Source organism: Zalophus californianus, chromosome 9 (assembly GCF_009762305.2).
Source record: "Zalophus californianus isolate mZalCal1 chromosome 9, mZalCal1.pri.v2, whole genome shotgun sequence".
In the NCBI taxonomy this organism is placed as follows: Eukaryota; Metazoa; Chordata; class Mammalia; order Carnivora; family Otariidae; genus Zalophus; species Zalophus californianus.
This window is the reverse complement of record NC_045603.1, coordinates 7,357,492-7,371,840: the sequence shown is the minus strand read 5'-3', so window position 1 is coordinate 7,371,840 and position 14,349 is coordinate 7,357,492. Positions and strand designations below refer to the sequence as shown.

Sequence of the window (14,349 nt, the reverse complement as noted above, 5' to 3'; positions counted from 1 at the left end):
TTGTTTTTACTTGGAAAGCAGATGTTATGTTCTTGTTTGGCTTGCTTTCTTTATCTGGGGAAGAAGGAAGTTAAGTCTCCAGTTAGAAGAGATGCTTTTGAGGATACAGCAAGATAATGTGAAGTCATTTACTATAGTAAGTGCTTGTTCTTTTTGAGAAATTAGACCATCTCTTAAATGCAGCGTGCTTGGAAACCCTAGGTTCTAGGGGACCTTACTAATACTAGAAAGATAGATTTGAATCAGGCTAGTCACGAGTAGGGGAGTAAGAACTGAGTATCATTGCTGGGCCTTTGTCTTAAACGCTGGATTTCCTGGCTAGTGATGAGGAGCCCTCGAGTGAGTTCCAGGCTTTTCTACGCACTCCTGAGGGGACCTTACCCAAGTCCAGGCTCCTTTCCCTCAGTTCTATTTACAAAGTGTTGAGAATGAAAGAGCTCAAGGTAGTGTGATGTTAGAAAAATAACCATCCGAGGTCTGTGGTATGCTCTCTCTCTCTGAATTAATGACCTTGCTTTCTCTGCTGTTGATCCTCCAGGAGAGAAGAAACATAACCAAAGCGTAATTTGGTTGGGCTTTTGTAAGCTCCTAAGTCAGATTTAGTAAATGGCGCGAACCAAGCTACTCATGCTGTTTGACAAAGTCCAAGCATGGGGGATAAACCTGAAAATCAGGAGACTCCACAGCTGGCTCCTGCTACTTCCTTTCATTTTGTTTGCGGCAATCTTTATAATCTTGGGATTTTTCCTCGGGTTTCATGATAAAATGATCTATAAATTTAGTTATGCCTATGTAAGCAATCATAATGAAACTGATTCCAAAAAGGCTGACGATGGGCCAAGAAATAAAATGACCCAATGTCCTCCAATCTGTAATTCATCTAACATGAGCAATGCGGAGTTCTTTAATAAGCTTCGCTTAAGGGAGCTGTTGGATCCAGGCCCAGTAAAAGTCCCTATTGATGAGATTCCTCGGGCACCTCTGAAACATCAGAGTTCTAGGAAAGGAAAATCTCATGTCATTCCCACAGTACAGGGACCTCCCAATGTTACTTTGATAGGATAGGGTGCACACACTGTAAGCTGCCTTGGGAGGAAGAATAAACTTTAGATAACCTTTAAGCAAGAGTAAAAATATAACTTTCTCCGCATTAGCACACAATGGCAGATAGGTTACGCTTCGTCTCGCATGGTCACGCTCTGTCCAGTACCTTTGTTTTTAAATCCAAAATGATCTAAGATGATTGCAATAAGATGTAAAAAATAAAATCACATGTTATGAAAGAATGGAAAAACAAGGAAATATTCTAATGTATAAATAAAGTCCCTCCGAGGCTATCAGGAGGAGATGCTTATAACCCGATCCTGTGTCCGTGTCTCCTCACTCACCGACCGGCGCCGTCCTTTCCTTCAAGGACCCTTCCCCTGCTGGAGCTGGGCTCCGCGAGTAAATGTGCATCTTGGCTCCCTCACATACATACAAGTGAGCGTGGGCAATTTACCTGGCATTTTCGAGCCACAGTTTCCTCATATTTATAATAAGAATGATAATGCGGAATGGTGAAAATGAGAAAACATGTAACATGCTGCTTAACAGGTACCAGCCGAGTCGTCTAACCCCTCTGGCTGCAAACACGCTTCAGTCCACCAGGGGGTGGTGACGTGCGGGGGGGCGGGGCAGTGGAGAACCGGCCGCGCATGCGCGTCGCCGGCGGGAAGGGTGAGGTCAGCGCGTCCTCCCCGAGTGGCTGGCAGCCTGCGCAGGTGGTGGAGCTGCGGCGGGCAGCCGCTGGAGAGCACGGATTCGTCCGGCCAAAGCCACGGCAAGCAGACGTATGCGCAGACGCGTTAATACCCCCGGGCCAGGTGCAGAGGGAACATCTCGTATGTCTTGTTTTAATGTCTTATTAAAATATTAGAAGAAAAGCAAGGCAGGACCACAAACTCTGGGGAGAGATTAGTCATCCACTTTCTCTCCCTCCCCCTCATCCAGAAATTCCAGCCTCAAATCCGTACAGGGGGGAAAACACACACCTGATAACGCTCAGCTAGACGACTATCCAGCTTTCTAGTTTGAGCCCAAACTGTCCTTGAATGTGCGATAATCCTTATTGTAACTGACTGCATCGCCTATGACAGCCAGTCCCACGTGGGATTTACTTCTGGCCACTCTGAAGCAGCTGGGGACATTCCCCTTGTGGGCCCTGCCAGTACCTCTGGTGTTCTGCATGACCCTACAGTTTTGAGTGGCCCTGTTTATTGCTGTGTTGACCAGACAGCCCCCACAACCTTAGTTGTCTGTTGCTGTGCAACAAATCAGCCCAAAACTTGGCTTAAAGACAATGAACACTTACTGTTTCTCACCATTTCTGTGTGTAAGGAACTGGGGAGCAGATAGGCTGGTTTGAAGTCAACCATGAGGTTGCATTCAAGATGTTGGTCAGTCCTGCAGTCCTCTGAAAGCTTGCCTGAGGCCGGGGGATCCACTTACAAGAAGGCTGATTAATCTTGTTTTTAATTTTCTGTATCTTGTTTTGACATCTGGGACGGGGGGTGCTTATAGGCCTGGGGAAAGACTGCCCCTCCCAAAGCTAGCTAGTTCCCGAACATAGTTAAGAGTGTATTTGCCAGCATGCCTCTCATGCACCCCCCAGAGACCTTACCAACATTGTCCCTGCCCTAAATCATCCCAGAGCCAGCTACTAGGCAACTCGAAACCACTCTTATGGCCCAAAGCCCACTGGAACTGTTCAGACTAGTGAATCCTAAGCTGTTTTACTCTGCCCTGCCTTGCCTTTGCCACAGAAACCCCCATAAAGACTGTGGCCTAAGCTTTCCCCTTGCTCTTGCTTCTACCACCTGACCAAATCCTGGGTGCTTCCCCTGTGGCCCTGTGTGGTGTGGCATGCCCCCTTCTCTTGGTAAACATAAGTAGTAAATTCTTCCGATGGCATCGACCTCTCCTCTCCTTTAATTTGTAGTCACCTACAAATTAAGATCTTGTGAGTACAGATGAGACAGAGGCTCATTGCCATGGCTGGCAGTTAATGCTAGCTGTTGGCTAGAAGGCTTCGGAACTCTTCACAGGTTGCTTAAAAGACTTCATGACATGGCTGTGACTTCCCTCGTAGCCAGGGATCCAAAGACATGAAGGCAGAAGCTGTAATGTCTTTTATGGAGCTTGGAAGTCACACATCATTCCACCATGTTGGTCATGCAGGCCAGCTGTGAGTTGGTGTGGGCTGGGACTGCACAAGGGCATGAATTCTAGGAGGTGAGGATCCCTGGGGACCATCTTGGAGGCTGGCTGCCATAGGACATCATGGAAAATATTGACTTGCTACTTTCTTTTTCTTCCTTCAGAAGAGGACAAGCAATTATACCCACCCACCCCTGGCCCCCACCGTAGGCAGATATGTCTGCTAAAGTCAGAGGCACATACCTGATTTTTCAAAATGTAACTTAGCTGACACTGAGAGGGACTCGGGGATACTGTCTAGAACAAGCGCCCCTTCCTTCCCCGTCAGTTTTTGTTTAGTACTTAACATGCCACAAATGACCTTTTGCAAGGTCATTGCAAATGTAAGAACATTCCTTAATCATGGGTCCTCTCAGGAAACTTATTCTAAAACAGAAGTTCCTAACCAGTGTGTTTTTGGGGTCAGAGGACCCTTTCAGACCCGATGAAAGCCCCTGGACTCTCTCCAAAATGTTTATATGCAAAATTCTGCAACCAACTTCATAGATGGCTGGATGGAAATTACTAGATGTCCTTGCTTGCATGTCTAGGCTTTAGGAATTATCATTCTCCACTTTTGGAGCATCTATGTTAGGGCACCACCGCAGGTGCTAGGACATCACACAAGTTCCTGCTCTCTCATGAGGGCAATGATCAGAAAACCACCTCTGAGATTAGTTAAAGACATTAAAAATCGAATGTCACAGCGCTGGGGGAAAGAGAAATGAGGTAGTTTGTACCTCAGGCCCTACAGAAGTGATACTAGAATGAAGACTGGCATGAGGAGAAAGCCACCAGTGCAGTAAAGCAACACCAAATATGAGAAGGAAGTAGGTTTGGAGTGTTCGAGAAACCAAATGTGAAACACTGAGCAAAGACAGAACATGGTGGAGAGGCAGACACAGGACAGGCAGGAGGCCACCAGGAGCGGGGAAAAGAGCCAGTTTTTTTCGGAGGATCGTAGATGGACACCCTGCTCTTTGAAGGCTTACAATGGGGCCGGGGTGACTAGGCTAACACTCTATAGTCAACTGGGCACTAGGGGTGAAGATCCCAGGAGCCCCTGCCCCACCCCACTTCTTAGGGCTCAAGTGGAGATGGCCCAGTTTCCACCTAGGTGGAGATCGGACTTCTTGATCTTTCTGCATCCCCTAAATTATTTGTCTTTTAAAGTATGAGTATAAATGTTCATACACAACAAAAGACAGTAAGCACCTGAAACCACCCTCCACAAATATAGAACTGCTTGGGGTGGGGTGGGGGTATATGAACACTGGAGTGAGCCAGGAGAAATGACTCACCCAGCAGGTACAGAACAGCCTTAGGACAGGCTGGTTTCCAGGTTTCCTGCATATGCTCCCAAACTGGCTGAAAGGACACTAAATAAAATCCTCTTATCCGACCGTTATGGTATCCAGTTATCGGCACTTCGGAAGAAAACTTCTCTTGCTGAGGTACGTGGATCTCACGGTGCTTACCCTAAGATAACAGAAGAGGCACGTGAGGTGGCAGTGGCTACCCCCCCGCAACTCTCTAGCATGTGCCAAAGGCTACCAGGAGCCCCAATTCTGCAACAGTTCTCAACTAGGGGGGTGACTTTGCCACCAGGGAACATCTGGCAGTGTCTTGGGGGTGGGCGATTGCTACTGACGTCTGGTGGGTAAAGGCCCGAGATGCTGCGATGCTGCTGAACGTTCAGCAGCAGACAGGGCAGCCCCCTACCGTAAAGAATTATCCAGCCCCAAAACATCAGCAGTGCTGTGGCTGAGAAACCCTTGGTAGCCTGAGAGCAACACCTCAATGATCGAGTCTGTACAAGACACTGAGCGACTAGAAATAAATGGAGGTAATGGCTTTTCCATACCCTCTTGGTAAAAAGTTTGTGTAACCATTCTAATAATGCTAAGCAGTTCTTCAGGTATTAGCTGGATACATACCAAGACTCACACTTTCTTTCAATTAGAATATGAATATATTTCTTTATTAGGATGCTCACAAGAAATGACACACTAGCACTGTCCTTCTGATGTGATAAAGAATACATACATCTGACCCACATCGTGGCAGGAAACAGGAGTCAGGGCTCTCAGAGCTGGTACCAAGTGTCCACTGAAGACATCTCCGTTCCTTGATTCCAACATCTCTGCTGTAGCTTCCAGTCAGGTCTCCGTGACTTGCCCAGACTTCTTCATTCCAGCATCAGCTGACCCACTTTTTTTCTAGCTACTGTGGACTCCTTCAAGACCTAGGTCAGCTGCCTCATGTCTAACTGGCCCAGGCAGCCTCTGGAATTCTGCAGCACATCTCTTTGGTATGCTGCCGCCCCGCCACCCTCAGGGGCATGGTTGGGAGTTGGGGGAGAGGGGGAATAACATCACATGACCAAAGCAGACAGCAGGAGCGTATTGGCAAATGACACTTGGACATATACCTAACAACCTCACAGAATACATGCTTTCTCCCCAAATGATACATAACCCCCTAGAGGACAAACACATATGGAATGATTCTGTACTCCGGGCACAAGGGATACAAAGTGAATGGTGTTTACATCCATCAGGTCCTACACACAACAGGAAGTTAGCGCCTGAATGTTGGAACCAGATCTCTGTCCTGGCTCTTCTCTGCCTTTGAATGGTGTCACCACTCTGTTTCCGCCTGTTCTCGGCATTAGTTCATTTTTCAAAAGAGAGGATAGGACGGCAGAGAGAGGAGAACGGGAGACTGGGGTGGGGGGTTAATATGTGGCGAACAACCTATACAACAAAACAAAGTATACAAAAATGCAAAACCCAGATTTAGTACTAGAATCTAATGAGAAGGTAGCTGGAGAAACTACATGCGGACACAGACCGTATGATACATAACCCCAGGGGGAGGATTCGGGGGGGGGGGCAGAGGCCACTGGTTTAGACTAAGAGCCTTTCAATGGACTGCTGAATAGACTGGATCTGCTGCTTCAGCTGTGAGCCTTCTTTGATGGTGACAGAACAGGCGATGACAGGCCTGGAAACCCCGCAGGCCCGTCCAAGGGCCTGCTTGGAGCGCACAAACACGTAGGGCACATTCTTATCCTCACATAGCAATGGAAGGTGCAGGATGATCTCCAGGGGCTCAGCGTCTGCAGCCATCACGATGAACTCAGAGATGCCTCTGTTGAGGGTTTTGGTGGCTGAGGAGAGGAGGACAGGAGGTCAGTAAGCGATGGGGGGAGGGGGAGGTTGGGCATGGAAGCTACAACAAAGCAATTTCCAAGGAAAAGAAACACAGGTGCAAGAAAACTGGGCAAAAATCCCCAGGCACAAGCAATTCTCTGTGTCCTGTAGTGGCCCTGGGAAATGATAAGGGATTTAAGCATCAATTAGCCATCCTCCATGCCATTCGCAAACCCTACATCAAAACCATCAGTTCTGTGAAAACACATCCTGAAACAGACCGTTTCTTTCCTCTTCGCGGCTACCACACTTGTCCAAATCACCACCATCTCTTGCCTGGTCGACAGGTACAGCTTTCACACAAACTCTGCCAGCATGAAGCTCTGTGGTACAGCACTTCTCAAACTCTGTGATCGAGGAGGGATCCGGCTTTTACCATCCCAATTTGTCATGAGCAGTATTTCTAGAAAGCTCACACCACACACAACTTACCAAGCAAAATCAGCACCCCAGAGCACTGTTTAACCACTGTGGCCCAGTGCTAGCGCACAGACACACACTGTTAATGCTGGAGTACTGACGAGAGCACAGACTCTGGAGCCACAATGCTCGAGTACAAATCCAAGGTAAATGCTACAAAATGTTAACAACTGGTGGATCTGAAATAATTCTTAGTCCATTAACCTTTAGCATCTACTGCCAAAATGCTGCTCTTAAGTCCTTCCACTGGTTCCAATCAAGAGTATCCAGCCCTCTTTCCAAATTGCAAATCTAAGGCAGAGACAGTGCCTTTATCACTCTACCTGAAACACTCTCTGGCTGCCTTACCTTCATTGGCTCCTTTCCGAAGCTGCTTGTAGTTACATGACTGCTGAACAAGGTCCAGTAGTTTCTTGGTGAGGTGGGCGTCTGCTAGGGGGTAGGCCTTTGGATTTACATCAGCCTCAGTCTGTGGGGTGGGAAGTGGGGGGGAGTCATTAAAGCATCAGTCAAACCGAACCAGAAGTTGTTCCAGACAAGTCATAAAACACTTCAATTAACAACTGAGAGAGATAATGATCAGCTTAAAAAAGCTTAGCAATTACCCAGTCCAATGATGTACACTAAAGCTTTATACTTTCATTTGCCTCTCTTTTGCTTGATAATATTATAGCAAATGGATTACAAATAGGTTCCCATGGCTCAGTATCCACTTGAGTCATACAAATTTACTGAATCAAAACTTAAGGTATAATTTATACAAATGTAGCACAAAGTTTTCTCTCTCCATTCTCCATTCAAATCTTCCTCTGTCCTAAGAATTCTGGTTTGCAAAACATCATTTTCTCATTTATCTGACCTGCTAATACATACAAAATGGCTGGCACCTCTACCAACAAGCTCACCAAGGTCGAAATTTCTTTTTGTTCTTAGAATATATCTGACTAGGACCACCTAGTCAGAGTACTACAGTCAAGTTATTCAAATCAATTTTTTTCCTGTGGTTATCAATTTGATATATAATTTGGGTTCCTTTGTATTCAGCTTGCTTAAAAAAATAAAGATTTTACTTTTCAAATATATACAACATTTACATGTTTTCAAAGTAAAAGCTATGTTAGTGAGCTAAAAGTGTTTTGAAAACTGGTAAACAGTAAAGCATTTATTCCCACCTTTCCTACACAGACTATATCACTAGGTAATAAATAAATGACAACTTTCTCTTGTATCATTATTCCACCTAACAAAGAAGGAGTCAGTCAAATCCCACCATCCTGCAACCCACATTCATTAGGTTAATTAATCCAGACATAAATTAATGGATGACACTGATTAACAGCTACCAACATCACAAGATGCCGTGATCATCACCCCTCTTGAAGAACAAAATACCTATATTCAAGTAGTCTTGGGGGGGAAACAAAAGGAAAGAAAAAAATCTGATCAAGCCTTTGATTCTAATATTAGATAGTTAATATTACGGAATTATTAAATTTTGGGGAATTATAATGGCATTGCAGTTGCTAAAAACCCTTATTTTATACCTAGTTTAATACTTATTAATAAAATGCTACGTCATTGGCTTTGCTTCAAAATAACCCATGTAGGGAACGAACTGGATGGGGGCTGCTTATATCATTCCTTCCTCTTCATCCCTACCTCTCGAGTTTAACCATTTTCATTAATTTCTCATTTGTTTTCCCTATGATTCTTTTTACACCTACATATCTTTGCATATAAAATTAGGATGCACCCCACGTTATCATTGCGAGCAACGAGCGGTTCGCGGTGGCGTTCCGGTCTAACCCTGGTTTTGGAGGCTGGACCGCGGCATGCGGCACGCGGCACCACAATTCTAGGTGGTGACCCGTGGGTGACGGCCCGGTGGGAACACTCACCATTGCGTCTGTCCCGGTGGTCTCCTGCCTGATACCACAAGGACACAGAAATGACCCACCCGCAGGGAAGTAGGAAGTGACATAGGATGACGTCAGCGGAAGTGACGTCAAGCGCGAGATTGCACCAAAACGCCCGGTCCCTAAAACATTGCAGTGGTCCCAGGATGAAGTAGTATTAAGTGAGGGCTAGAGTTCCCTGAAGAAGTGGGGAAAAGGGTCTCCTTATTTTTGGTCTGCTGTTCTCCATACATTCTAGAATCTGCTTTTCAAGGCCCACAAAAATCTGCTGGGATAATCTGATTTGTAGATTTGATATAATCCCAATTGCAGTAAAAGACCGTTAGGATGCTGAATCTGTCAATCATTTAAATATATACTATAAACCAGTACTTTTCAGTAAGGCTTTACAATTTTTCCAAAAGGCGTAATATCTTTTAGATTTACTCCTAGGTATTTCAGGCTAAGAAAATTCACTTTATTAAGAAAAAAATTCACTTTATTTCCTACTGTATAAGGAATTTCTCTGAAACTAATGATGTACTATCCACTGGCTAACTGAATTTAAATAAAAAATAAAAAAAGAATTTCTTCTTTGTTAAACAAATTGTTGAATTCTATCATTTTTTTTTGTGCTTAGATGAAAAAGACTTTCCTTTAATTTTTTTTTAGTTTTTCTAATGGTAAACCAATTTTGCATTCCTGAGATAAAACCAACTTAAATAGGCTTTCTTATTTTATATCCATTAGCTAATGGACATAAGGTTTCTTGTGGGGGGGGATGATAAAAATGTTCTAAAATTCTTACAGCAATGGTTGCACAATTCTGTAAATATATGAAGAACCACTGAACTATACACTTCAAAACAGGTGAACATTTCGTAGTACATAAATTATCTCCATAAAGCTATTTTCAAAACTAGGTATAGGTTTTTTCTCATGAAAAAATTTTAACTTCGTTTCTTTACTCTTATTTTTTTAAAAAGATTTTATTATTTATTTGACAGAGAGAGAGCACAAGCAGGGGGAGCGGCAGGGAGAGGGAGACGCAGGCTTCCCGCCGAGCCGGGAGCCCGACGTGGGGCTCAATCCCAGGACCGTGGGATCATGACCTGAGCGGAAGGCAGGCACTTAACTGACTGAGCCACCCAGGCGTCCCTTCAGTTTTCTTTTCTTTTTTTTTTTTTAAGATTTTATTTATTTATTTGAGAGAGAGAGAGAGAGAGCATGAGAGGGGGGAGGGTCAGAGGGAGAAGCAGACTCCCTGCTGAGCAGGGAGCCCGATGTGGGACTCGATCCCGGGACTCCAGGATCATGACCTGAGCCGAAGGCAGTCGCTTAACCAACTGAACCACCCAGGCGCCCCCTTCAGTTTTATTTCTACTTAAATTGGTTTTGATACATTTTTTTCAGGCATTTATTCACTTCATCTCAGTTTCTGTATTTATAGCTATCAAACTGTTCATAATATCCTCTTTAAATATCTGCAGATTATGTCTCCTTCAGGTTTGCTATAGCTTGCAGATACCTCTTTTGATTATTTTCTTAATACTGGAGGGGACTTTTCAAAGAAAATCTTCTGATTCTGTCTTCCCTATAACAGTTGGATCTATTTGCCTTTTCAATAATTTCTGGTTTTGTTTGGTAGTTAGCTGCTTCCTGTGTGCTCTGGTGTGTGGTATTCTCATTACTGATCAGTTCTGTTTTCAAATTTCCATTATAATTTTATTCACTAGATTCACTATGACCACTAGATCAAGTTTATTGATGGTGTTGTTCAAATCCTCTATTACCATACTGATGTTCTGGCTTCACCATCTATCATTTATACACTTAAATGCTATATAACTGCATATTTGTCTATTTCTTCTTGTAATTATGTCATTTTTATTTTATTCATACCTTATTTTTTTAGCCACTGTTTATCTTCACGGATGCATTTCACCTTTTATTATTATTATTTTTTTAAGATTTTATTTATTTACTTGAGAGAGAGGGAGCAAGCAAGCACCAGCAGGGGAAGGGAAAGGGAGAAGCAGACACCCCACCGATCCCAGAGCCCCGCGATCTTGACCTGAGCCACGTAGGCATCCCTGCCTTTCACCTTAAAAACCTTTCTTTATGATGTTTATAGAGGCTACAGAACACCTTTTAACTTGGCCTACATTTACCATTCTTTTTACTTTAATCTGTCTTAACTGGAGCACTTGGTCTCTTTCTATATTTATATAAGTACTGATGTATTAGGTTCAAATCCTTCTTTTGTACCTTCTATTCCAATTGATACGTTTCTTTTTCTTTCTTTCCTTCCTTTGGGTTTATTATTTTTTCACACTACTATTCCCTTTACTGGCTTGGACTTACATACTTAAAAAAATGTCAGGTATTTTATTTTTTAAGATTTTGTTTATTTGTCAGAGAAAGAAAGCACAAGCAGAGTGAGTCTCAAGTTGAACTTAAGAGAAATTTCCCTCAACTGTAAATGGCAGGCAGCGGGAGAAATAGGCTCCCCGCTGAGCAAGGAGCCAGTTGTGGGACTTGATCCCAGGACCCTGGAATCATGACTTGAGTGGAAGGCAGCTGCTTAACAAAATGAGCCACCCAGGCGTCCCTATCACATATTTCCAATGCAGTTCCAACAACCCATCTCTAGAATTTAGGACTCTCAACTTTTTTTTTTTTTTTTTTAGATTTTATTTATTTATTTGAGAGAGAGAGAGAGAATGAGAGAGAAGAGGGTCAGAGGGAGAAGCAGACTCCCCGCTGAGCACGGAGCCTGATGTGGGACTCGATCCCGGGACTCCAGGATCATGACCCAAGCTGAAGGCAGTCGCTTAACCAACTGAGCCACCCAGGCGCCCAAGGATTCTCAACTCTTAACAAAACATTAAATGCATAAAAAGGGAAGACTTCAGGAGCCCAAAAAACCATCAAAGAGGCCTCACCTTATCGTTTTAATTACAATCAACAATAAAAGGCCAGCTCATAAATAGTAACGGAAATTTGCTTAGTGTGTTTATTCACCTTTTAATTTTTTCGAGGGTTATTTAAATGAGTGAAGGAATGAAATCATACTGCTAGCTAATTTTCATCCCTAGCCTGATCCATTTGGTCTCCCTGTACACCAGGGAGCCAAAAACACCCTGGCAAAGTTTTGATTTAACAATAAACACTATGAACTCATTAACACCATACCAAGTTAGGATCAGGTGTTTAACATGCATTATCTCATTTAATTTTTCTTTAAGTTTTATTATTTGAGAGAGAGAGAGAGAGCCAGAGAGCGAGCGAGCAGGGTGGAGGAGGAGAGAGAGAATCCCAAGGAGACACCACGCTGAGCATGGAGCCAGACACGGTGGATCTCAGAATCCTGAGATCATGACCTGAGTGGAAATCAAGAGTCCGACGCTCAAACCACTGAGCCACCCAAGCGCCCCTGCGTTATCTCATTTAATTTAATCATCACAACATCCTCATGCATCTATCCCCATTTTACAGTTGAGGGAAATTTCTTTTAAGTTCAACTTGAGACCACCCCATTCCAAAACTTTTCATGGAATTATGGAAGATGAGCTAGTTTCAAGTTCTAGGCTCAGCCACGTACTAGCTTCAAAATAGGGGGTGGGGGGGAAGGAGTGGGGTAAGATGCCCAACGGGATCCAAGCTCCGTTGGAAGGATTAAACCTCACCATGGAAGTGGAAGCTCTTTGCAAACTCTTCCTTCCTTACCAAGTGCTAAACAAAACTATCTACCAAGCTACAGGAGTTGATTGAAAGTTGGGAGATCATCAACAGCTTAAAAGTTGCACGTGGTGCTGCCAGGACCTCTGATTTGGAAGACTACCGCCTCGCAGAAGCCTTTCCTCAACCCGGCCGGGGTTTGGGATCACTCCACATCTCCCACAGCTCCCAAACGCCAAAGGCTCCAGTAAGTCCCTGGCACGTGTAACCCGCAGCGGGCACTAAGGCGCAAACCCATGGAGATCTAGATCTCCCTCTCCTGAACATCAACAAATGGGGAAATGGGGTAGGGGAGGTTGATTTGAATCCTGGGTTCCACACCCTTAGCGATCCCCAAAAAGAAAAGTAAAAAAAGAAAAAAAAATGGAGCCACGTTTTCTCATCCAACTCTCTACTCTCTCCCACGTGGGTTGGTCTCTTTCTCCCTCCACTCCCCCCGACGCTTTCGGCCACGCGCACAGAGTGCCGCAAAGTACCCCCGACCACAGCAGGTGGGACCCTGAGGCTTCCGGAGTTCTAACCTCGAGCGGGACTGTTGTAGCCCCGTGGCTGCCCGAATTCTAACTCGGGGCCAGGCGGCTGGGACTCCGCGGCCGCCGGAGGTCTAACCCTAGGCCGGGCTGTCTGGACAGCATACGTTCTAAGCCCCAGCAGTCCAGTGAGTGAACTGAACCCGGAGTCTCCCGCTTCCCAGCCCCGGGTCCAGAAGGACACACTCACCATATTTGCAATTCCGCGGTCCCGCCACCCCGCAGAGCGCAGGCGACGTCAGAGCGGGAGCGCGCGCGCCTCAGGAAAGTCGCGCCGGAGAAGTGGAAATGGCTGCGTGCGGCAGGAAGCGGAAGTGACGCCACTACAAGTGGGCGGATGTCGTCCTCTAAGGGCCTCCCGGAACTGTGTAAGTTTTGGGAGAGGAACCGCAATTTGCTATTTTTGTTCTCGTTATGCTGTAAATCTTTGGCAGGAACAATGAATTAAACATGCACACACACACACACCAACAGGTTTCAATGGTGTCATCGTTCCATTGCCTGTTTATCTTTGAGCACATTCTTGAGCTTTCCAAAATCATCTTTTTGACCCTACACTGGTGAGGGAACGGTATGGAGATAATGATGGGTAATCCTAAATGTTTTCCTTCCTATTTAGATATGCTTTTTTTTTTTTTTTTTTAAGATTTTTATTTATTTGAGAGAGAGAGAACGAGAGAGAGCACAAGCAGTGGGCAGAGGGAGAAGTAGGCTTCCTGCTCACGTGGGGCTGGATCCCAGGACCCTGGGATCTTGACCTGAGTGGAAGGCAGATGCTTAACCAACTGAGCCACCCAGGTGTCCCCATATTTAGATATCCTTGTTAAAAGACTGGTGGGAAATGTGGAGTCCACCTGAAATGGAATCCATTGAGTAGGGAATTCAGGAAGAAGAGCAGGTTTGGGGGTGAGGGTTGAGTTTCTGTCAGGTTGAGTTTGGAGATGTCATCGGACACCCATTTTCTTTTGACCCGCATACTGCTCTTTTCTCTATGCTGCTCCAAATCGCCATTATTTAAAGCTAGACTCATGCCTCGCCACCTCCAAGAAGTCCTTCCTGATCTTTAGAGCCCTTACTCATTTCTCTCCAACATGATGCCAGGCACATCTTGGGACCATTTGGATCTAGCCAAAACTAGACCATTATAGGGTAATTCCAGTTAATTATTTTGGAAACCTAGAGGTAGAGACCTAGCAGGACCCTTAGGAATCAAGCAACAATCTCTTCATTTTACAGATACTAAGGCCCAGAGAAGGGAAGCTCCTTGCCCCCAGTCACAGAGTGAGTCAGTGGCTGAATCAGAACTGGGCC

General features: G+C 44.9%; 1 protein-coding gene across 2 annotated transcripts; it reads right to left on the bottom strand.

Annotated features, from left to right (window-relative positions):
• Positions 1-5,186: 5,186 nt before the first annotated feature.
• On the bottom strand, positions 5,187-13,351 carry SNU13 (small nuclear ribonucleoprotein 13). Of its 2 annotated transcripts, none has more exons than XM_027595643.2 (3): positions 13,229-13,351; positions 7,221-7,341; positions 5,187-6,409 (listed from the first exon to the last, which is right to left on the bottom strand). In XM_027595643.2, exons 1-3 carry the CDS (start codon positions 13,229-13,231, stop codon positions 6,147-6,149), a joined length of 387 nt encoding a protein of 128 aa, XP_027451444.1. In that variant the 5' UTR covers positions 13,232-13,351; the 3' UTR covers positions 5,187-6,146. The 2 variants fall into 2 exon arrangements, with proteins under 2 accessions (XP_027451444.1, XP_027451443.1); XM_027595642.2 differs by lacking the exon at positions 13,229-13,351 and adding an exon at positions 8,771-8,879.
• Positions 13,352-14,349: the final 998 nt, after the last annotated feature.